General features: G+C 36.6%; 1 protein-coding gene across 2 annotated transcripts in view; it reads right to left on the bottom strand.

The window, feature by feature from the left end:
• The window catches only part of LOC136409952 (myelin transcription factor 1), a 116,120-nt gene that overhangs the window by 6,805 nt on the left and 85,574 nt on the right, over nt 1–23,741 (bottom strand). Inside the window, exons 4-12 of one of the 2 annotated variants that reach the window (XM_066391815.1) lie at nt 23,611–23,660; nt 8,590–9,422; nt 7,548–7,856; nt 3,694–3,766; nt 3,595–3,635; nt 996–1,196; nt 634–897; nt 346–580; nt 53–259 (exon numbers count right to left, since the gene is read on the bottom strand). In XM_066391815.1, the coding sequence (XP_066247912.1) occupies nt 53–259; nt 346–580; nt 634–897; nt 996–1,196; nt 3,595–3,635; nt 3,694–3,766; nt 7,548–7,856; nt 8,590–9,422; nt 23,611–23,660 (2,213 nt within the window). The remainder of the gene's footprint in view (nt 1–52; nt 260–345; nt 581–633; nt 898–995; nt 1,197–3,594; nt 3,636–3,693; nt 3,767–7,547; nt 7,857–8,589; nt 9,423–23,610; nt 23,661–23,741) is intronic. The other variant, XM_066391816.1, reaches the window with a different exon arrangement.

Raw genomic sequence — 23,741 nt, forward strand, 5'->3', positions numbered from 1 at the left:
AAAACATCTTTCATGAACTTGGAATTTTTTGACCATCACTTAGAATTCTGACCTTTCAAACCCATTATTAGAACCCGGGTCATAGGGCCTCTGGCTGCCAGTATTGACCATAGCAGAGTCGTAGGATCTATTTACCAAATCGTTGGAATAAGTTACCACCGGTCGAGCTATAGTGGTCACAGGTTCACTCATCTCTTGATAGGCCCTGTCTCTATGGTAAATCTCCTCTTGGGATAAGGGGGAATGATGATATGGAGACCTGCAATAGCGGGCAATGATTGAAGTTTGATGATGAATGTGTCCTCACTTATCTGTGCGTGAATTATACAATGAATTATAAATTACCTATGAGGCATCTGATGTTCCATGTTATAACCAGGATGTGCTCCTGGGTGCGACAAATGGGATATCTGATGTGGCGGGACTCTGGAATTCATAGCTTCCATGCTGGATATTGAGGATGAATTTGAGTCTTGGTTCATATAGGGCTCATAAGCAGCCCTAAGATTCCCCGGAGGGGATCGACATGAAGGGGCACTAGTAATCTCCGTTTTCGGAACAAGCAGCCCTGATTGACCTCCTTGAATGGACATTTGTAGTATGTCACAAGCCCAGTGTAATTTTCAGACTCACCACTAATAGGAATGTGGCAGCTGGAACTTGTAGGTGGCAGTTCACTCTTGGGCACCTTCATTGCATCGGGTTTAATTAGGTTTCCTTTTCCAGAGTAATATTGCTCATAGGGAACAATTTTTTCGTCGCTGCCCGAAGATGGAGGCAATGGTGTGGTTGAGTAGGAGGACGCTACGTAATGTGATTTAATGTCCTCACTGGGACTTGGAGATTTTTTCCCGCTCTCGTATGATGAGGAGGACGATGCATAGTCACTTTGACCGGCTATAACAGAGGCAGAAAAGTTAAATTTCAATATATTAATTGACAATGGGAATGTTATCAGCAAGAAACGCACATTCTCCCACTTTGACAACACTTACCATTGAATAAAGGAACGCTGGAGTTTTTAAGTTTAGTCTGGTAATTATTTTGATATTTGTGTTCTCGGGCTGCCTGTTTGTTGGCCGCAGCCACTGGACACCCGGAAAGACTCCGGTGTGAATTCCGATTTGAACTCACGTGCCCTCTCCCGTTACACCCCAACGTGGGACATTTCAGTATGGTTTCGTGCATGGCCAGCACTAGATTGCCGTAAAAGAATCAGTTTTCAATATTTAAATAATTACTCCATAAAATTGAGTATAATAATCAAGCGTGTGGTGGATAATCAAGGTAGAATAACAAAATCAAAACCAAGAGAGGGTAGAGAGATCAACTTAAAAAAACAGCAATATTTAGTTTTTTAGGTTGAGATTTCCACACATTTAGCGATATTTATTATACTCAATGTGCACTGATTCTTTTGCGTTAAATCTAGTTAAGTGGGAGGATTGCACGGTGATGAGGAAGGCTGAATGATGCTACGTAAAACAAATTGCAAAAATGCTCTCTACCCCGCAAAAAATAAAAATAAGCAAAATGGTAAATAACTATGAAGCAAGCCGGGAATGGGTATAGGATTATGTGTGCGTGCTACATTTAATCGATATGTGTTGATAATCTAGAGAATACAATTCCGGGATCTCGCTGATCTTTAATCCTAGATGTGAATAGTGTAGTTCCTTAATTACGGAACTAGAAAATACTCATGATCATGTTAATTTATAATATCAATATATTATATCGATCGATAAATATATATCGATAATATCGTCAAAAACAGGAATTCCTTATTTAATTTCGATGCTTTGAATGTTCTACTTTTTTCTCATTTTACCATTAGAAAATAAAGTACAATAAGTGAAGACTTTTTATGGTGGAAATTTTTGTAAAAATTAGAATTTACGTCTTATTTCTCTATCTAGCATTTTTTCAAGCTATAAATATTTTATCCAAAGAAAAACTAATCGTCGATTTCCAAGCAAATGTCGGAATTATGTTTTCTTACAATTATAAAAAAATCGAAAAGTATAAAAGAAAAATGATGAACTTATACTTATATTCTTAGTGCGTACTAATCTTAAAGCATCACCTCACTATAAAGCTTAATTTCTTGAATAAAGCTTGTAAAAACGTAGCCTTCAACATATTACCAATGAAACACAAAATGATGGCACAATCAGTTCTTCTTTTTTCCTCTTGCCCTCCCTTACCTACATAGTGAAAGCTGGTACCTCTGTTTCTCACCGCAGTGAATAAATGCTTTCATATAATAAAATGTAGAGAATTGTGCTCTTTGCAATTTAGTTGTTATTTAGGGAGGTGAAGGAAATTTGCATAGATAAATTACAAGAATTTGGAGTTTTATGTAAACATAGTGACGCTACAGAACAAATGGATGAAGATAAAGAAAATGGCACGTGAGAATAAGTCGAAAATACAAATTGAGCGAATAAAAAGGTGTAATACAAGGACGAGCCTACAATATCAAATGCGACTCATGTCTTAGCAGGGACTCTAGCAAAATCCATTATTATAGAAATTAACGAAACCGCCACTCCTGATGAGGGTCTTGAAGGGGTCTACTATAATTTAGATGACATTCCAATCATATTTGAAAATGAAAATAATGTGGAGAATAACCTGTCTCAAGTCCAGACCTGCAAACCGATACAACGAAGTATTTTGTAGAGCCTTCCAGTATGGCATCTTCAATTAATCATTCAATTAAAAACCCTATGTTCCTTGATGCGGTACTTGAACTAATCGACGACTAAATAAACTTTATTGATACAGATATAAATAATTTATTTATATTATTAATTAAAGCCAATGAATCTATTAAATATTATTTATCTTGGTCAGAAAGTCTATCAGGGAGAAAAGGTACGAGTTACGTAGAGAGAACAGTGGAAGAAAACATAATAATTAGAGAAGTGACAGAAGCAGACGAAGAAAAAAGAAAATGAGGAACAGAAAGAAGAACATATGAAAAACTGAAAAATAAAATTAAAATTAAAGAACAAAATAGAAACGTTGGTCCAAAAAAAGAGCAATCAGGTAATTCAAAAACGACAGTTCATGTGCTATAAAGAAAAAAACTAGAGTGGAAATGTGATCATTTACAGTATCCGCTGTATGTATCAGATTTCATCTACCTACCGGTGTTTTGCCCATTTCCCATAAACCCTTCGCAAAGGTGCCATCCACTATATTATCAGCATTTTCCTGGGTAACGTGAAAATGGTTGAGTTGCGAAACAAAATGAAGAAAACCGGGAAAATAAAACTGACCAAGTTTTAGAATAGTGAGTTGAGGTACCATATTAAAAGTACCATCCTTTAGCATTGATGATCAAATAATCCGGAACAATATACCATATAAAATATTAATTCTCGTTTTCCTTCATTCTTACTTAAATTACTCGTTTGCCTTCTAGTTTTGGGATTTATCCCGAAATAAAAAATCTCCGATCCCGAAATTCTCCGAGATTGTATCCCCTAAATCAATATCTTCCGATATCCTTAATATCTATTATTTTCCTAACTCTTGCATATTTTAAAAATTTTTTTGATAATGTGCTTTAAAATTACGACTTACATTCTGGTGCTAGTTTACTCTTACTAGGACATCCAGAAATGCTAAAGGGAAGTAAATTAATTTCAAAAATTAATTATTAATAAATGATGGAAAATGTACCTTCTATGATGTGAATACAGGCCCGTTGAGTGTCCCTCTCCAGCACACCCTGGAGTAGGACATTTGGCGCCTTCTGTAAAACAAAAGATGATTGGAATACCCCGCTTACATGGATTTTTCGTTCTATCACATTTATATCATATACAGCGTGTTTCAGGTAAGGATATCCAGCATAGACATCTCGTAAACGGTAATAGATACAGACTTGGTTATATAGGAGAAAACTTTCGCATTCAAGAGAGTAGTTTCATGGTCCAAATAAATTTCGAAAATTATTTTTGCTTGAGTGGTTTGTTGTGTTTTAGAAGCGTTGAAATGGTGAGCGTTTTGAATTCATTCATAATGACAAGTGAGTTGTTTTTATCATAAAATATTCCACTATATTGGAAAATGTAAGAAAAAAGAATAATCAAAATTTTAAGAATAAAAATAAATAGTAAACAGGAACTTCGTAGGTCAAGAAGACTTCTTAGGTATTTTAAAGACCAAAAACGTGCTTTTCCTATTCAGGGTGTGGCACAGAATCCCTTCCGTTGACAAAGAATTTAAAAGGATTAATGAATACTAAAAAGGCCATAACTGCAAGGCATTTTGCACTTTAACGTCGAGATTTTCTTCCTCTTTAATAAAAGTTATTAGGGCCACATGTATCCCAACTTGTTTACCACTAAAAGGACCAAAAATAAGCAAAAAAGGAGCCGAAACGAGGTAGTTTTTTTTTGCCGTCTGGCGTGGCAAATTAAAAGGGAGAACACATAGAAAAGTTATGCGCTCCTCTGAGGGGCGGCTCCGCCCCACGGTCGATTAGCCTATCGGGCGGCCCGGGTGGAGACTCACGAGAAAAATCTTTTTTGGAAAAAAAGAAACCGCAGCCGTGAATGGCGAATGGTGCGGGTGCGCGAGGATCGGACATCGCACCTGCGGAGTAGCGTCACGACGCCACCGACGACGACGCCGAGGAACTGCAGAGCTGCTGGCGGACGTAAAGAGCGTCCACGCTGGACGATGTTGTTTTATCTATTAAACTCACGAAAGGTGGGTATACCTTCAAACAACTTCTCAAAATACATTAAAATTTTCTTTTCTGGTGGCAGTTCATGCCTCCCAGTCAAGTCATTTACCGCAAAGGGTTGCATGATCTTACAACCCTTTACATGTCCTCAAAACTACTTGCGAAACTGTATCAGCTTAAACAACCCTTATTGCTGCCCTTAAAATTTACATGAAATGTCTTCAAATTAAAAACTTACATCAAAAATACGTCTATTGAGATATTGAAGGGGACGTTTAAACCCCTTTATTAAACGAATTTCATTCTTTTACGTGAAAAGTTCCTATATTGCATCAACAGTAAAATTAATTTGTAACAATAATAAGTATTTTCATTATTTTGTTCTTTGTCGGTGATGAAGAAAATGAACTAAAAAATTTAAGCTGCAATTTAAATTTAAGACATTAAAATAGCTCGATGAGAAGGGGGAATGAATTAATAATAGTGGAAAGGAAGGTTTTTACGCGAACGGTTGAGAGACACGTGGGCACATATAAACATTGAGAGGATCACAGGACCTTAGCTTGAATAGTTAAAATATGAGGCTTCTGTGCCACCCGCACGTGGGAGCACGACTCATCCGCGCTAGTACCGTTGAAATAGAATTTCCCTTCGAACGGGGTTAGGAGGACTTACTCTAATCGAACCATGAATTATTCAGCAAATTGCTTTCGCTTTATCCCGGGAATGATCAGCAAGAAGTGAGTGTTGAAGCTGTGCTTTAGTTAGTACCAAAAAGTCCAAAAAAGCATAAAGCATCATCAATTAACCGTCTGAGAGTTCAGAAATTCGTCACAGAAAACTCGTCTTGAAATGAACATTTCCAGACCTTAATTTCTCATTTATATTAGGGTTTATCCATATATAAATCCAGTTCGCACACGCCGTTCCCGAGAAATTAGCATTCATTGCAAGAAACATTAAAGGGCTATTAGGGTAAGAAAAAGGGTTGTAAGTAACGTCTTGGTGGTGATACTCCCCACGTTTAAAAGAGCAGTTTCCACGCGTATCACGTTTTCACGTTGACAAAGCTCGTAAGTTTTGTTTGAAGCAGCTGACACAAGCTGCAAACCTGCGATTGATTAGGCCACGTTGTAATAGATTGTGATAGAAGGGTGCGTGGGGCATCATAGGGGTATTAAAACAGTTGGAAACTTTAATTTCAGCGAGTCACAAATCATTTTTAGCGACTTGAGGTGCGCACCAATAATTCTAAATATTATGGCCCCCGAAGAGGGTGCATGAATTTAAACCCCTTACAGCTAATAATACCAAAATTAAACTTCCTCCCTTCATTTCTTCAGTTTAAACATTCCGTTTCCTATGCGGGCTATCAATTTCCCTTCCTCAAAAGTTAATAGTGTTTTGGCCTTTGTCGTTCATCGAAAATTCCGGAGTGTATTCCGATTTTGCAACGAACAAGATTAGTCATCCGTTCAGTTTGACTAAGAAAAATACTTAAAATGTTTTGCTTACTACCGTGCTTTATTGGTATTTTTCTGCACGGTAAGTAGAATTTAGCGCACTGGCACGAGTGCGATATTGATAGTCATATCGTGGGGGACCGTTACTTTACCGCCCGGCGTATGATAATTACACTTTATTTCATGTTATCCATGTAGGTCTGTTTACCTTGTGCTACACTGCACTAATTTGCATCCAGTAAATCGAACTTTACAGTACCTGATACTGTAATGTTGTTGCTAAGCAAGCCTTACCGAACTCTAATCTATCTCTAATAACATTTAACTTTAGATGGAAAACTTTACGAAACACTGACGAGATGATGTTCTTTAAAATATGTAAATCAACAGAGAATTGGCAGACAGCATAATTATTAACCAAATAGTCGCAAGAAGATTAACTTAAAAATGCAAATAGAAGGATAGAGGGGCATTACCGTTCAAGGAACACCGTACGAATTCCCGTTGATATGAAGATTGCTTCGGGATCGTAAAACGTTAGGACAGTGAAACTATACATGTGCTTAAAGGATATAGGTACAGCAAGAAGTGCCAATGGCATCAACAGTGTGTTTGTATCGCCTCGAGTTCAGCCATTGAAATCAGATCTATAGGAGGTTTTCAGCTTAGTTGAGTACCTCCCCTGAAAACTATACAAATGTGCAATGATTGGTTGGTCTATCAGGGACTTCTCACTAGTATATATTCCAATTACCTTATAAATAGAAACAAATCGTATGAATCCCGCTAACACAGTCTTCTAGATATCATAATCTAAAAATTCTAAAAATCTAAAAATTATACCATCCTGAGGAGGATCGGAATGGAAAGTTCAGAGCTGTAGGTAGCGATGTTTACAGATGTCTTTATTAATTAAACATATCGTTAGAGGACTCGTATGCAGAATGGCTTCATTGTTGAAAATTATTTTGCGACAAATTTGTCGGTATTAATAAAGTTTTTTTTATGTTGTAATTGTCTTTCTCAATCTATTTTGCAGTGCTCGATTTTCAATAAATTGAACATTCCAATTTCAGTATTCCGTTAATAAACTTGTATGTATCATGACTACATTTCATTACCAACGTTTCCATTCCAAATAATATATGTCGCCCGAATGCATGCCTTCTCCACCAAAACATACCCACTAAGCACACGGAGGTAATAAATATAATTTTCCGCTATGAAGGAGCAGCGAACTATAATTACGTAATGAGGGAAGCTCCCTTTATTCCCTTTCATCAGGGGCTGAAGGGCGTCGCGCCACTTGGCACTAACGTCCTTAACTTTACGACTCCCTACTTATATCAACTAATCAACAAATATATTTAAAATTTTACCTTTTCCTATGCTATTCGGAGATAGAGTTCCCGGAGTCACTATTAATACTTTGGAATCCTCCATCGAATCACCAGAGGAGGAATTAGTGAGCACATCTCTAGAAGCATCCTGCAAGACGCTTGCTGCTCTTGACCGAATGTTGGCAGGCTGCAGGATGGTGTATTGTTTATTTGCGGCTTCAGGTGATTTAGCAGCCACCTCCGAAGCGGTTTCAACAGGTTTCAAGATGTTCTTGGGTTTGTCTTCGGAGGAGGGTGCTTGGTCAATGTTGGGATAGCCTACGAAGGTGGCTTCTGCGGGAAAAGGACCTGTGGATTTGCAGTTTGTTATCGCTGAAGAGGTGGATCATAGTATAATTTTGTAAATTGTTTTAATTTTGAGAGTGAGTAGAATTTAGGGGAGGAATTCATCTTAAATACAGAATGGATAATAGAAATGGCGTAATTAAGTTCGACAATTTACGAACCCAATACGTCCCACTTCATTTTTGAGAGCTCGCATTTTGGAAAAGACTTGGCCAATTTTCATGAATAAAAAAGTATTTTAAAGCCTGCTTAACGCAAATTTAAACACTTTTCGAAATTGACAAAAATAATTAAAAAACACAATATCTTGTTGCTACAAATGATCGGAAAAGCTAATATAATTTTACCCTTAACACTCCGTCATATCAGAAGCGCACCAAGTGAGACTAAATTTAGTAAAATTCACATGAAAATCATTATTTAATATGTGGGCAAATATCTGCAAAAGTTCTTCAATTCTGTCCTTAATGAAGCTCTATAATGTCAAAAGCTGCATCAAATAAGGCAATAAGGCTAAAATGATCTCGCTGGCGAAGCTAAGAGGGCTTTGAAAAACTGTCGAATTTCAGTGTTTTTTAAACCCTTAAATGCCCAACTAAGCAAAACCAGTGATTTTAAAGCTCTAAAAATGGAATTCTTGGCCAACCGACGCCCACAATATAATAATTTTTTGTAGCTCGAACACTATATCCAGCATTACCAATTGTTATCAACAGCAATGAGAAGTGTTACTGACCTAAGTTAGTTAAATTCTTGTTGCTAGGTTGCGGAGGCCTGAAGGCCGACGTACTCGAAAAGGGTGAACTTAGTCTACTAGATCCATGTCTTGGAAACGGGGAGAAGCCTTGATGTTCTCGATATTTCAATTCCTCTTTTTTCTTCTCTCTTTCACTATCATTTGACTCATTTTTCTCTGAAGCGGCCTCAGACATATCTATCTCCAATTCATTTGAAGATTCGTCCACCAACTCATTGAAGTCAGGCGGTCGATAATCGCTCTTCCTCTCTTTACAATCTTCTACCACTTCCTGTTTTATTCTCACTACCTTGCTCTTGAAATTTTCGGATTTATCGTCTCCTCGCAAAGTAATAACATCTTTTAATGACGGACAGGGATTATCAGCGCTGGAGTTCGACGCTGAAGACGGGGACATCTTGACAACTGCCTTTTTCTCGTCGAAAAGGTTTTCAAAAGCAGGGGATTCTTCATTTTGGGAGCTGTACGAAGAGCCTCTGGTACCCGGCCAATTGCCTAAATTCTTTAATGCGGCCTCAGTTTCTCTTATTAAAGTCTCGTCAGCTGCGGATTCTTCAGTTGGGCTAGAATTAGAAGATAGTCTCTGGCTCTTCTTCACAGGGCTTGTTGAAGCATTTGGAGGCAGCACTCTCTTCTTCTGGGGCAAAACTAAGGATTTTGTGTTAGCTAAAGGTTCTTCGGCAGCTTTTTTTCGTCGTTTGTCTTCGAGTGTCTCTAGTTTGGTGAAAGTTTTGGCAACTGTGGCCATACTATGAGTACTCGTCTCAGGTTTGCGCTTCTTCAAGTGCGAATAACCAAACGGGCGATTGGATCTGAAATAAAATAAATTGCATTAAGAGTGAATTATACCAGCAAGCGAAACAGATTAAACTGCGGCCTGATTGGGCCATTAAGTTACATGGTTTTATAGCCGGCACGAAGTGATTTTCTTCGCTCGTCATTTATACATTTAAGGTAATTTCTTAGCGATTTAGATTAAATCAACTGCCGTGAAAGTATTATTAAAATAAAACTAGGCGAGTTAATCGTACAACAAAACGATAACGAAATTTGTTTTAAATTGAAATGTTTCTAATTCCCGTTGGAATCTTGTTGGGAAATCTCGAGTTTGTTAGGCCGAACTGCAGGCGAAACCCGATTAAACAGGATTTATATTTAAGATACGGGTGTTATGTTAAAAAAATCGCTATTGACTATCGAACAGTCTTGTACTATTGAGGATGTCAAAGATGCTGATTAGGGTTCCTCAAGAGTAGAAATTTAATAAAGGGTCGCCCTGATTACCAGCTTATCAGGTGTTGTCTATCTAGTCATTAGGGCCCAGCCCTGTGGATTTGTCGAAAGATAATTTTAGGGATACAAGACCAGTGGGACCTCGAGGATGTAGTGATGTTTGGGGTTGATATTGAATTTATATACTGCCTTTATTAATGTATTTATTTGACAACTATGGCAAAATCTATAAATATTGCAATTAACACCACAGGTGGACATTGGCTTATAAGATCCACATTATCAATACGCTGGCAATATGTTATTGGGAAGATTTGCTGTTTTAGTACTTTTTTTGAAGATACATCAATTTTCAAATTACGGCACTTTAACAATTACAAATGGTTTATTTACATATTATTCAATGTAATTCTCAATCAAAGTAAATACGGAGAATTTTGACCAGGGCGCATGATTAATGGTGAAATAGACGGACACAATGATAAAATAGAGATGTAACACTAAAAATCAATATGCGCATCAAAATATAACTCAATTAACCCAACGAGTGCCATATTTCCTATTTTATTTTTTATTTGCAAAATAGTGGACCAAGGATTCTTGGTTTTTTCTCTACTCATCTCCTAAAACGATGTCGAAATTAATTTTCCATAATACTCTTCTTTGCAAATACTAAAGGGACATACCCAGCCTCGTTTCCCACATGAAAACTCAATCGAAATGTACAATTACGCCAGTACTCGCACTAAAAAACAAATTTCTGTTTATCGATATAGGAACCAATTGGTATCGATTTTATCATTATACCAAAAATTATAGTTATATGAAATTTGAAAGTTATGAATATTTAGATATTTTTCATAATTTCGATACTTAGTAGTTACATCGATGGATGGTACCATCCTTAGTTTTTTTTAAAATATTAGTGCAAATAAACTATTGACGAAAACTTGGTAATTATCGGCATGTCTATAACCATCGGAATATCGAAAACTGATAATTATCGATAAATAACTTGGGATACCCTTTATTTTAGTTGGAAAAGATGTTCAACTGCTTCTTTGTCCATTCTAAATATTAAGCAATAACGAATAATGAAATTTCAAATAATAAGGCCATCTGCATGATAACAAACACATTTATCTGAAGGTAGAAATCCCATTATGGTGCGTAAAATTTGTCAGCATTTCTCGCGTGACAGCATACTAGAGGCAAATTATTAACGACTAAAGAAAGGGTGGTTGAAATTTGAAGATATAATTTAGATGTTTTGTCGATATGGCGAACTTGAATGTCACACACAACGCTACAACCATTTCATTTCGTGAGTCGACAAATTTTTTAATAAAAACTATTATTTATTTGATGAAATCAGTGAAACAGAAGCAGCTTGATGTCAACACTTACATTTAAGACAAACGCTTTAAAGCTATTTTTATCCTTCCCCAACTTAGAACTCGCTTCCCCTTAATGAACCCCCTTTAATCCGACCCGACTTTCAATCTGAAGTTGGCGTCTTCTAAACTCAAAACCCGCCTTAGAGTGCCTAGCAGGATTAACCAGTTTATCCCGCAGGATAGTCCTTACTTTAGCTATCTGTATTTAACAGGAGCTTGGGGATTTTCTAAAGTTACTGCTAGTTGCGCCTAATGGTGTAATCAGCCCCCCGATTACGCGGCCACTTCCTTGTTGGTCTCTATTTCAAGTCTTAAGCATCCCGATTGATTTTTCTTCAACGTACAACCCCATTATTCGATATTCACAGTAATTAGCCCAAAACAACACGATCTTCCCCCTGAATTTTCCATCCCTCGATCTTTGCCCCACTTAAAGGGAAAATATTAATATCAGCTGGCCCGAACGTCAGGTCTCCCTTTAAGGGCTGAAACATAAAAACGCACCCTTGCCCTACTGCATGCGTGCCTGCTTACTTAAAGGGAGCCGCCAGACTACCGAAAGAAACGTATTAGTAACGTATCTGTGCGATGCTTGGGGGAGAGATGATGATATATTTTTTTAGAGAAATTGATTTGCAATATTTAATTTATGTAAAATAGAACACGCAAACGCTAGATAATTTTTGAAGTACGTACATTATGTAAAGTATTCATCTATCTTTAATATTCGAGTAGCAAAAGTGATTAATTAACGTTTTTCCCGAAATTTTCATAATTTTATTTATATGAATAAAACGGAACAGGCTGCTACATGTTTTCTAACTCACCCAACGCATATCTTCTATGTTAATTTACAATTGATACTTCTGTAGGCAATATGAAAACTAGATTTGTAGCTCGTTCAACAAATCGTTTAATCATTGTGTCGTCAATCGTTAGTCCTTTAATAAATTCCTAAGACACCCTTATAGTCAGCACCCCTGCTCTATTGTTCTCGCTGCCATGCTCTTTGACCACTCTACTCATTTTGACACTGTAACACCGGAGCATTGTTATATTTAATAAACACTAAGCTGCCGATTTGAATAAGTTCTCCAGAATCCTCTTGCCACTTGTTCCTAGTCTGTCTCTATTTCTTCTGTCGGTTTTTTCAGACACCTAGTATCATCGCCTGGATTTGCTGCCATTTATAATATTTAGCCGGTAAGTTGGGCTGTTGACCAGATTGTGTTCAGGTACTGTAATCGGTGGCCGGCCAATTAAGAGATGACCAGGTATTAAGGCGGTCAGACAGTTGGAATTCTCGCTGAAGAGGCAGAGACGGCGAGAATTCGAAATAACCTCAACCTGAACTAATAAGGTTGTAAATTCTTCGGAAATCCCAAGCACTCGTTTAAGATGTGATTTCATTGACTTATTACGTGCTTCTTACAACCCTCCAAAATTTGGTGATTTAGACGTAATAAAGTGCCACTTAATCCTTCTCGGAACATCTGATTGTTTATACGGGGTGCCCCAGAAATATTGGTACAAATGAGTATAGCGTGTTAGCGGATAAAAGAATAGAGTGATTCAGCCAAATGTCCCTTATAAAAAAGTTACTTGTTTTATTCTACAGGATGTTTAATTATTTTTTTATTCTGTAAATTAGAAATAAATTTCACGGTTTTTGATTTACCGGTTTGAAAATCTATTTAGAACATAAAAAATTTTGCATTGTAACTGCGGTCCTGTTACTTCGACATAGTTTAGAGATAACCAGAACTTAATTTACAAGATTCATTAAATACCACTCGGACCTTGATTGGTAAACTCGTGTCTTTTTAGGCTACGAAACAGGTAAACCCCATCTTCTCGAAAACGTTTTAATGAAATTTCTCGAGATTTACCAAATTTTCTCATATTGTAGTAAAAGGAAATCCTTACAACAAATTTACTTGAGTTATCTAATATAGTTTTTTTTTAAATCTTTATATTATTCAGTCTTGGATAAAGGCCTTTTACGATTAATATCCGCTTCTAACTGTCGAAATTTGGTAATATCATCATTAATTAATGTTAATTATTCACTACCATTGACCAAACAACTTATAGGCGGTAAATTACCCAAACTTTGCTGCCAATTTATTGGTAAATTACCTCGAACTATCCAACCTAACTGAGTGTTATGAAACGTGATCGCTTTCCAGCCAACAGTCCGTTTACCTTAGTTGATTATTGACCAGAAAATTTCTGAGCCCAGTGATAGGCCTATCTCATTTGATTCATTAAATTGAAGACTGGCGAGTTAAATCTCTAAGGAGAATATTTAATAGAATTTTATCGAAAGTATATCACGGTAGTATATCACGGCTCTTCCGTAATGTAATCAAGTACTGAACACTTGATATGTTAATTATAAGAATGATTATCATTCGATTCTAATAGAAATTTTTCTATTCATATTATCTTAAGATTGGTAAGACTCAACACATGGTGATTGAGGCTACCTTCCTGAAAAGTGGGAATGAGGGAGAGTGGTTCTAACAATAGTTCATTTATCAGGAGTGTTATTGGTGGTACTGTCTTAATTAGTCGCTAAATTTTGCTGAACTAGCCCAAATTAACCTGAAATTAATTCCAAGCGCACTTCTATGAGATACATATTATATGACGTAGAAAGGTAATATCACTAAATTATATGGAAATTTTTATGTATTATGCTATACGTTATGGGCTGTACAAACTCAGAATTCATATGTTCTAAAATTTACAACTCTTCTCGATAATTTTCCCAATAACTACTTGTGACTTTGTCTTTTTTTTTTGCTGATTATGTAAATCACTAATCGATCCTAACACTGCGCTTTCACCCGCACTATTGTGAGATCTCGAATGTCGCATTACGGAGTTAAATAAGTTCCTTAATCCAGTATGATTCGTGATTTAATTGCAGGCATTCGTACGATGCGAAAAATTAGTCTCTGGGTTACTTTTATAAGTAATTATTTCTGTGTATGAAATATAATATTATCTCTATGAGATACCAAAAATATTAAATTAACATGGGCCTCAATGTTTCGGAAAGCATGTTATCTGTTTGCGTTATAAATGTTTTGTATCTAGAAAATATAACAAAACTTTCAATTTCCAAATGAGACATTTTGGTTCACATTTATAAACATGTTAAAAAGAAGATACATCATTCAAAAAAGTATGACTTACATTTTGTTGTTAGTTAATAATGGATCCTGAAGTATTCAGCTATTATGGAATTTGATGTTGGCAGATATTTTATCTATTTGTCTGATAAATATCTTGTATCTAGAAAACATTAAGGAGCCTTTAGCTCTCAGGTGAGACATTTTTACTTTCATTTATTCCCATGTAAATAAGGAGATTCGTCATTTAAGGATGTACTACTCATCGTTTACTGATAACCAATTACGAATATAAGAAAATTTTAAATTCAATCAGGATTTAAAACTCAAAAAACATGTTCTCTATCTCTTTCTCTCTCTTTATAAAGTTTATTAATTTTTATTTTGTATCACCTTCAGCTAACAGGTGAGATATGTCTATTTAGAGACACATACTGATTAATAAAAAACTCATAATTTAGGAATGTATGATTCACATATTTTTAATAATTAGTGATATTTTTGGGACAAGAATTTTCAGAAGAACCTTATGTTATTTTCTCAGATAATAGTTAACAATGAGTACCTTGTAGCGTTGCAAACAGACTCAATCATTTTCGCGACGAAACTCGTCAGCGGCACCCCCAACTATCCATCCCGTCACCACTACTTTGACCCACATTCACCAAAAAGTTGTTGAATTATTTCAGAAAAGTTTTCGAAAGTTTCCCGAAGTAGTTGCCGAACGCACGGAACGTTTTGCGTAACACGTTACGCACTAGAGCGTTGTACCCCCTGAACTGCACCCTGCGTATCAGGTGGCGGGTCGGAACAGAACTGAGCGCCCGAATGGCTCTAGAACTCTTGTCCGACGGACGACACACGGGATTTTAAAAGCGCGCGCAAGATGCAACCAACCCTCTCTACTTACATAGACTTTCCGCCCTGTGCCATATCTGCCCACCCTAACGTATGAGGAGCGGTCGGTTAGTTTGCTAAACAACGAGCAAGGTGAGTTTCCGGGGAAAAAATTCGAAAAATATAATTTTTTGAAAATCATAAGATTAAAAAAATGGATTTTTCTAATTGATCCTAACTATTATAGTTTCGTAACTACAGTTACAAGCAATGGTCAGAAACGCACATTTTCCTTCAGACAAGAAGCGTCCACGTTTTGATTATTTATTTGCTCTTCTTAGGGGCTCTCCTCCGCAGTAACAGAGAATTACTTTAAGCATTTGACTAGAAATTTCCCAACTACGCGTCGTCAATTACCAATATAAAGCTGCTAGGAATTAGGTTTGCTTGAATTTTCTGTAACATATTGCTAATAGGAAATTTAATATGTGATTGGTTCAAAGATATGAGTGTAGAGTCTCACAACAAGGGATTTCATTGAGGTGCAACTGAACACCGTCTTGTTTTAGTGATCTCCATCAGCATCTGTCTAGATTATAACGTGTTGATACATCTACAGAAATATCATGTGTCACGAGTCTCACATAAATAACCATTTTCAATGCCTTTTTGTGGTAATAGATCGATTAGAGATCGCCAATACAGCGAACGCAAGAAAACAACGAAAAGAAATTTTATTGCTTTCATAAAGACTGTACTGTGCGTATAGACCATGAACAGCTCAGTTGTTCTTTTGGATGTCCAAACATTGCAATCTTTGGGCTAACTTAAGCTAAAATGTCCAAAACTACCTGAAGTTCAAATTGAAATTTCGCAGTAGCATAGATCAGAGGAAAATTTCCTTGTTAATACTACATTATTACAAATGAGCCGAATGCAATAATCACGACGTCTTTGTAGACCGACTTCGGCGAAGAATAGAAGAAAGCGAAATATTTACATTTTTTTTAGATTTAGATGTAATAAGTTGAAATGAATAGAGAATGAGTTTGGATTCGAGAGAGAAAATAATAATAATTGCAATAAAACTTCAAAAACTGATATCTGCATATATTAATGCAATGCATGTCGAGGTTGTGAAGTGCTTTATTATCACCCGAACTTCGAGTTTAGATATGTATGTCTCTCTCTCCCCCTCTTTTAAGAATTTAAGGCGTGAGGATCATAAGTACTTCACAACTACTGTGTATATACAATTCTTTCCACTACTGCATTTAACCAAGTTTTACAAGATTAAGCATAAATTAAACCTGAAACTTTCAAAGACAACTCGTCGTAGATCATATTATAGTGATATTTCATTTGACATTCATTCTCATGGCAACCATAAATAAAGCAGCAGTGGGGTAAAGATAACAATGTGGCCGATTAACTCGCTAGGTAAATAATGAGCCAAATGCGTGTCATTATTATCCCGTGATTCAATTCTTTTTAGGAAAAAGGTGAGAAAATTTATTTATATTCAAAGATTTCTATACATAATATACCAGATACAGCGCCATAATAGGGTATTTTAGAGCTATCAGTGGGGAGAATGATTTACTTAAAAGGACAAACATGGTGATTCATTTCAATTATGACATTCCGAATAACAAGGAAATTTGCTATTTTCTTTTCAGTTTTGAAAGTTTTTTCATTACGAATAGCTATATGAAAATTCTTTTAAAAATCGCTCTCACGAAGAAGAATCCTATCCCATTTCCCACTCCTTTACATTCTACGCTTTATTCGAAATAGTTTTTGCGTCGTATTATAATGAAATACCTTTTAAAAAGTTCTCTTCCATCACATAGTTAGCGCAATGTTTCGGACTGCATTTTTCAAAAAATATTTTATTAAAAATCCTTCGGGAAATACTTTTACCCAAGCCTTTAATGAAGCCAACGTCGGAAACTCTCATTAAATCTCTGGCTTGTGACGAAAGTAGGGGAGTAAAAGCAAGCAGCAATAGATGGAGTTGTCAGCCTTAGCAGTGGTCAAAACTCCAATGGTTAAAAGATGCTGGTAAAAACAGCCCATTTCTATCGATTTCCCCGAAGTTCACAAATGTAAACACCATCGATTTCACAAAATTCATGCCAGGGTCCATAAAAAGTTCACTTTAATTTCAAACTGGCGCTAACTTAGTCCGAAACTTCGCCGACACAAATTACACTTACGTTCTTTGTACTTTCTCTTTCTGACTTGTGTGAACTAGTTAGCCGAAGTTGGTGGGGTAGGTCGAATTTTGGCTGCCGAACTGATTTGAATTAGCAAAACTTCTTTATGTTCAACTTTTTGCGGAATTATGCTACACGGCCCCGAAACTTCTGGACGACGGCGGCGGAGATTACTTCTGTCAAACTGGAAAGTTCGTAGACTTGAGATTAAAAAATTTTGAAAAGTTATTACCGGGAAAGTGTCTCGTTTGTTTCATTTTCTTTGGAGCTGCATAATGTCATCGCCCGAACTTTGGAGTTCCTTAACCTTGCTTCAGAACTTCGGGTTAATGGAACTTCCTCAAACACGAGTTGTTCCCGGCACCATTTATTCCGACGAGATAATCATTTTGGGTCAAACTATTCATATGTGGTATTCCAAAAGAGGGAATCATTCGAATCCATTGAAATCGTGTTTTTATTTGGGTATGTTGATTTTGTAGACTTAGGAAAAACACTGCGCTCTCCAACGACTTAAGTCATAAATTAGAGAATCTTGGGTTCAGGATTATGAGCGGTGGGAATAAAACTTTTAAGCTTCCGAGGTTTCGATAATACCTATTATCTTTATTAGGGCACTAGTATTTACCAGGAAAGCTAGGTCTCTAGGAAATTAGCGGCACGCAGAGTGCATTGCATTAAAATTTCTTGGAGACCTGTCTTTTATGGAGAATACTTTGCTCGATAACAATTATCGAAAGCTTGGTAGTTTGAAAGCTTTATTCCTAGGACCATGACCGAGAACCCAAGATTTCTTTAATATACGATTCATATATTTAGTCACTTTACAAGAATACCTGTAGTTAAATAGATATGTGTGGATATTATGGGTACAACTAAAAGCACCAGCAATACATCACGATTAAATTTCGAAATAAAAAATTTCTGCCAATTTAAATTGTTATTGCCCATTAATGCTTAGTGCTATATCGTCGATCTCTCCAGATATTTTAATAATGCCAGTTATAGTTTTGTGAAGTCATATCTGCGTCATGTTTCTTATGGCTTATGGTTAACAGTCTATCATTCTCTCTTCCTTTGAGACGAAAACAGAAGATGTCCAGTGAGTTACATCATGTTCTACGGATTCGGGATCTAGTGTAACAGGATGTAGATAAATCAAGGGTACTTTGTTCTATCCGGATTTCTGGAGGAATTTCAGATTCTTGAATGGGAAAAGGTCCGGAGCTTCACAAAAAGGACGATCAGTTTTGCAAGAAAGGGAGAGCACATGATGAAGCGAGTCAACAAGTGTTGGTAGGGGAGCGACAAGGGTCCTTTAAGCGCTTACCACGGAGCTTTGCTTCCCACTTACCTACTACTAGATCTAGCAATTCGTAGATGGAGCACTAAATATTTTTGTCAAAATATATTGCGTGGATAGAGCATACCATGTAGCCTTTTACTGAAATCATTGTCCTATTTATGGGAAATGTGATATATTGTACATATATAAACGTTGGGATTAGTTGAGGATTTTTGCCGAAGATGACTATTGAACGCCATGACAACAGCAAACAAATAATTGGGAATCACTGGAGCATCGTATTGAAAGTCTCTAAGCCAAGCTAAAAACGTTGGTCGAAATGCAATTTTCGATTTCAGCTTAAAAATTACTATGGCTTTCCTGATCAGAGGGGCAGTTATCGTACAGTTCATACGTAGTTTATGTGAATTCATGTAAATAAGAGGCGCTTTATCATGGTTTTCCACCTGATAGTGCGCAGCATACCGCAGATCCCTAGCAAAAAGCTTTTGAGTAGGATTCATACCGAATAAAATGTTATTTGGTATGGATAGTTTTTAGATATTATTCATGGAACACTGCTGTATAATTACTTTGACGTGACCCTATTTTTCCACAATTCTGCGATGATTATTTTTCGGGGACATTTTCCTTGTTAACTAAGCATGACACATGAGATGATCTGCAATGTCACCGGATTTGTCCCCCATTTGTTTTTGTGTGTGAAGTTACCTTATGTGTTATCTAAATACAAAGCTGACAACCGGATACTGAACTTAGAACTGAGATATGATATTTTCATGAAATTGTTGGCTGGTTAGATACTTTGGAAAATTTAAACATCTAGAAGTGAGTCTTTGGAAATAGAATTTATGCCCTCTCGCATACTGAATTACACTTTTTCGTTCAATTTTTAATCACCAGTGCCTCTCTCCTCATTCCAATACAATCTAACCCTCACTCATTCCACGAGCATGATAAAACACATTAAAAATGTCCATCCTTTTCCAGGGCTGGCAATACTATGTTTTTTAATTAAGTCGCCAGATTAAAATAAATGGAGATTAAATCTGATACAGCAAAAACGCAGAAATACCATCAAATAAAAAATTACGTCCTAAACGGTTCTTAATTAGGAAACTAAATCCGACCCTCTTTAAAAAAGATTAAACCGTGTGTTTGTGAATGCCGTTTGAGTGACGTGGGCTCCCCGTTCTGCGAGGGAGACTTGAAAAAGTGGCCGTGTTAACCCCAAACATTCCATTTTTATACCTTAAATATTATGACGTCAAATATTCGTTATTTAATTTTGCCCGATCCGGGGGTATTATTTTCCTAATCTCGTCGTGAAACCGGGCGCATTTTATTGAATTAATCTCTGTATTGGCATTTCAATTTGGGTAAATTGCCGGATTAAAAAGTAACTTAACGGGCAGAAGCAGAAACATAACTATAAATGTGTCTATTAGAAAATTATTTTTGATACACTGAAAAAAGAATCGCGCAATTCATAACTTTGGTTATGAATTTTAAATAACATTACGCGATAACATAAAATTTCCTTTCGGCCGGGGATCTAACTTTCCGAGCAATGTGTCAATAACTTATCTGGAAAAGCGACCGATCGCCATTAGACTTGGGGCAAAAAGTGAAAAATCGCCCTGGCACTTTCCAAACGGCATAACGAAGTCAATCGCTTTGCTAATTAATTTCCCTCTTTATTAATTTGCCAGTGGCAGATCGTCGACGTTTTTATTGCCGTCTATAATTTTTAATGAAAATTTAATCACAAAATTCGACTGTCAGTTTCTTAGTCAGGCACCAAATGGTTCTCAAACATTTCAGTGTGTGTCAAACTTCCGTTGAAATTTCCTTCGATATGATATCTTCACTTTACCATAAAGTATTAAAAACATTTGCAACAATAACCATTCTTAAAAAACCTTCAACCAACCTATCTTGCACTTATCATGGTTCTAGAACATATGACCAGCGACTAATGTGAATATGTATTTTTTTAATGAAAAGTGTTCTGTTCTCATTTTCTCGGACCGGGGGATAACTCAAGGGTGTTTTTCAGTTTGGGAGGTTTGAATTTTAAGTACGCATCGACGGATAGATGGACAGAGATACCCTTTCATTTAACAAATGACAACGCCAATTTTTTCATTTACTTTTAGACTCTTGTCTCTGATATGTATACTTAATGAGATTTAGTATGCATACCTTTACAATTTGCTGCGCCCGAAATATTCCTTGTTGGAGCTCAAATTAAGCAATAATTTAAAGTTTCCTATGCTTGTAAATAGTATGTATAGTGGCTTTACCGCACGTAATTACTAGCTGAATCTAGCACGTTACCGCACGTGTGCTGTATAAAGTTTTACCGCACGAAAAGCAACGTGGCATATGTCAGTGTCTTTGAGGACCTTGCTTATTTAATAGACTCGAGATAAAACTTTTTACTTTAAAGCTAAAAGATCTAATGAATATGGCGAAATTTTAAAGGTCTAAATGTTTCGCCCATATAAATATTCCCATAAGAGGGCTTCTATCTAGGTAAGTTCAGGAGGATCATTAAAACAGTATGAAGGCTCTTCAATATGCGAAATGTTAATTAAGCAGTCAGTAGGTATTTCCTAACTATTTCTTTTTTACCAAGAGTAGTATAGTGCGGGAATAGTTATGGGCCTAATGTTGCGTTTAAGGGTTAAACAGGGGTAGCACTGCTAGAAATGGGTGGCTGGATCGACGAGTAGTCAAAATAAAAAACTCGATTTTTTTTACTGTTGGTAATTAGTGTTCAACGTGTAATATGGTACTATTGTAGCTGGTAGTACTTACTAGTCTGATTAAAGAGGAATAGATTGGAATTGAGATATATAAAATAGAGCAGTCAACACCCGTGACAAAGTCTAGTAGAGGAAATTAGAGCCAGTAGAAGTTTCTATTAATTATTGTATTAATATCAACAAGATTTAGTGACTGATTGACTCATTATTTGCCTGACAGTCTTACGAACCAAATTTGATGGTTGTCAGAATTTTTCGTGGGCTCGTACTAAAACCTCTGAACAGGCGCAAATGCCATTCTAGCGACTGTTAATTCCGTATAAAGAACGAGAGCGGAAAGGAAGCCAGCAAAACTGATGACTAATTTGTTGAAAGTCTCGTGGGGGGCGATAAGAACCATGTGCACCCCGCCGTAAAGACGACGGACGACGACGACATTCCTTAAGATTTACCGCTCCTAATTTATGTAAAAGGGGTGAGCCCCGTGCATGTAAATCATACATAGTTTTTTATGCATCCAATTTCGATTATTAAGTCAAAAGTTTTGTCGCTATACTACCCTAGAGGTAAGCCTCCATATCGAAGTTGGAAAATCCAATAATTTTTAGGAAGGTACACAAATCAAAAAGCGATTTTTGAGTGACAGGTCCGTAATTAGAAAAGTCGGAACGACGCAGCACTTTTGGAGAAAATATAGTGAGCCCCAGAGATCGTATTTTACTCCGGTGCTTGGGTAAGACAGCATAAATCTGGTTATATTTACAGACAGGTTCATAGATCGGTCCGAGATATCGCGTATGGTGGATTTCTTAAGATTTCCTTTCTCGCTATATATCACCCGGTATATCACGTCGGACCGATAAATCACGTGGGCCCGCCAACGGTTTTACCAGGTCGCAGGCGGCACCGACATCTCAGCCGCCTCGCCTCTTTGATTTTTGCCCCGCCGAATTTAAGCGATATTTTAACCCTCTTCATATCGGGGAAAAATTTATTTACCGTTTTGTTGGACCCTTTTTGAGATACGATTTGATTCCTCAACGATTTTCAAATCGAAAGAGACATGAGGGTGTATTTATCCAGGCCCAATAAACGATATGTATATTCCAATATTTTACTCCATATCAGCAGTGGAACGAACATACAAATATTTTACGCACATCTTCATTTTATTAGTTCAGAATTAAACTCCTAAAATAGATATACGGGTGAGTAGGATATCCGTTATATAGGTATATAGCGTTTTGAATAGGAAAGACCCATTTGGGACCCCGAGAACATGTCTTCTTATGGGGTTAAATTTTCCAGATTGGATGTGTTTTTTACTTGTACAATTTTTATATTCGACATTGACATTGGTCGGAATAAATAGGTAAATAGTCTAGATAAAGTACACGTGTCTGATATTAGGGTGTATTAAGTCCAATTGTTCATACGGCAAAGCTATAATATCTAAATTGATGTAGGATACGAGTTTTAAAACTTTCAATAAACTTTTTGTATCAAGAGAGTTGATGAGCATATTATCTGAAATTGATGGAATTTGTTAGCTCAACTATAGTAATCTAAATATACGTAAAAAGTACTTCTTATATAATCATATCGCTTTGGACTATATTTAAGGTGAAAATTACCTAACAATACATTTACAACCGGCGTAGTTCTTGCCACGCTACGAGGCAATATGTCACGTAGCCGAAGCGTAGCAGATAAACGTTATTGCTGTCGTAGGTTTAGCCCTCGTACCTGACTCCCTACCAGCTAAAATACCTCAGATTTACGTGTTGTTTGCCTTTTCCAGATAGCGGGAAGTATTTTATTATTACCGAAATGGAAAAGGGGCCTTGCTTAATGGGAAAGTGTAGGAACTAAATCATATAGCGTATTGCAGAACACATAATTTGTGCTCCTAGTGCTTTTCAAGAGAAGCGTTTCCTACCTAAATTCACTTTGGCTACCACTGAATGTGGGTTAATAATGTCAGTAATTAACGATAACTTAAATTATTGTAACGTAAGTTTTACCTGCTTTGATTTGTGACGAAGATTAATTATGGAATTTTGAAAATAAATAAAAAAATATTTGGAATACACGTACCTTGCCTCAGCTCGTGAAGCCCCTGTAGACAATCTGTTCTCATCCAGCACCTGAAATCAAAGAGACCACATCAATAGGCCATCAAAAGGGGGTACAAATTCCTCATTTTATTCCCTCCTCAACGCCGATTT

This window comes from Euwallacea similis, chromosome 7 (assembly GCF_039881205.1).
Source record: "Euwallacea similis isolate ESF13 chromosome 7, ESF131.1, whole genome shotgun sequence".
Classification (NCBI taxonomy): domain Eukaryota; kingdom Metazoa; phylum Arthropoda; class Insecta; order Coleoptera; family Curculionidae; genus Euwallacea; species Euwallacea similis.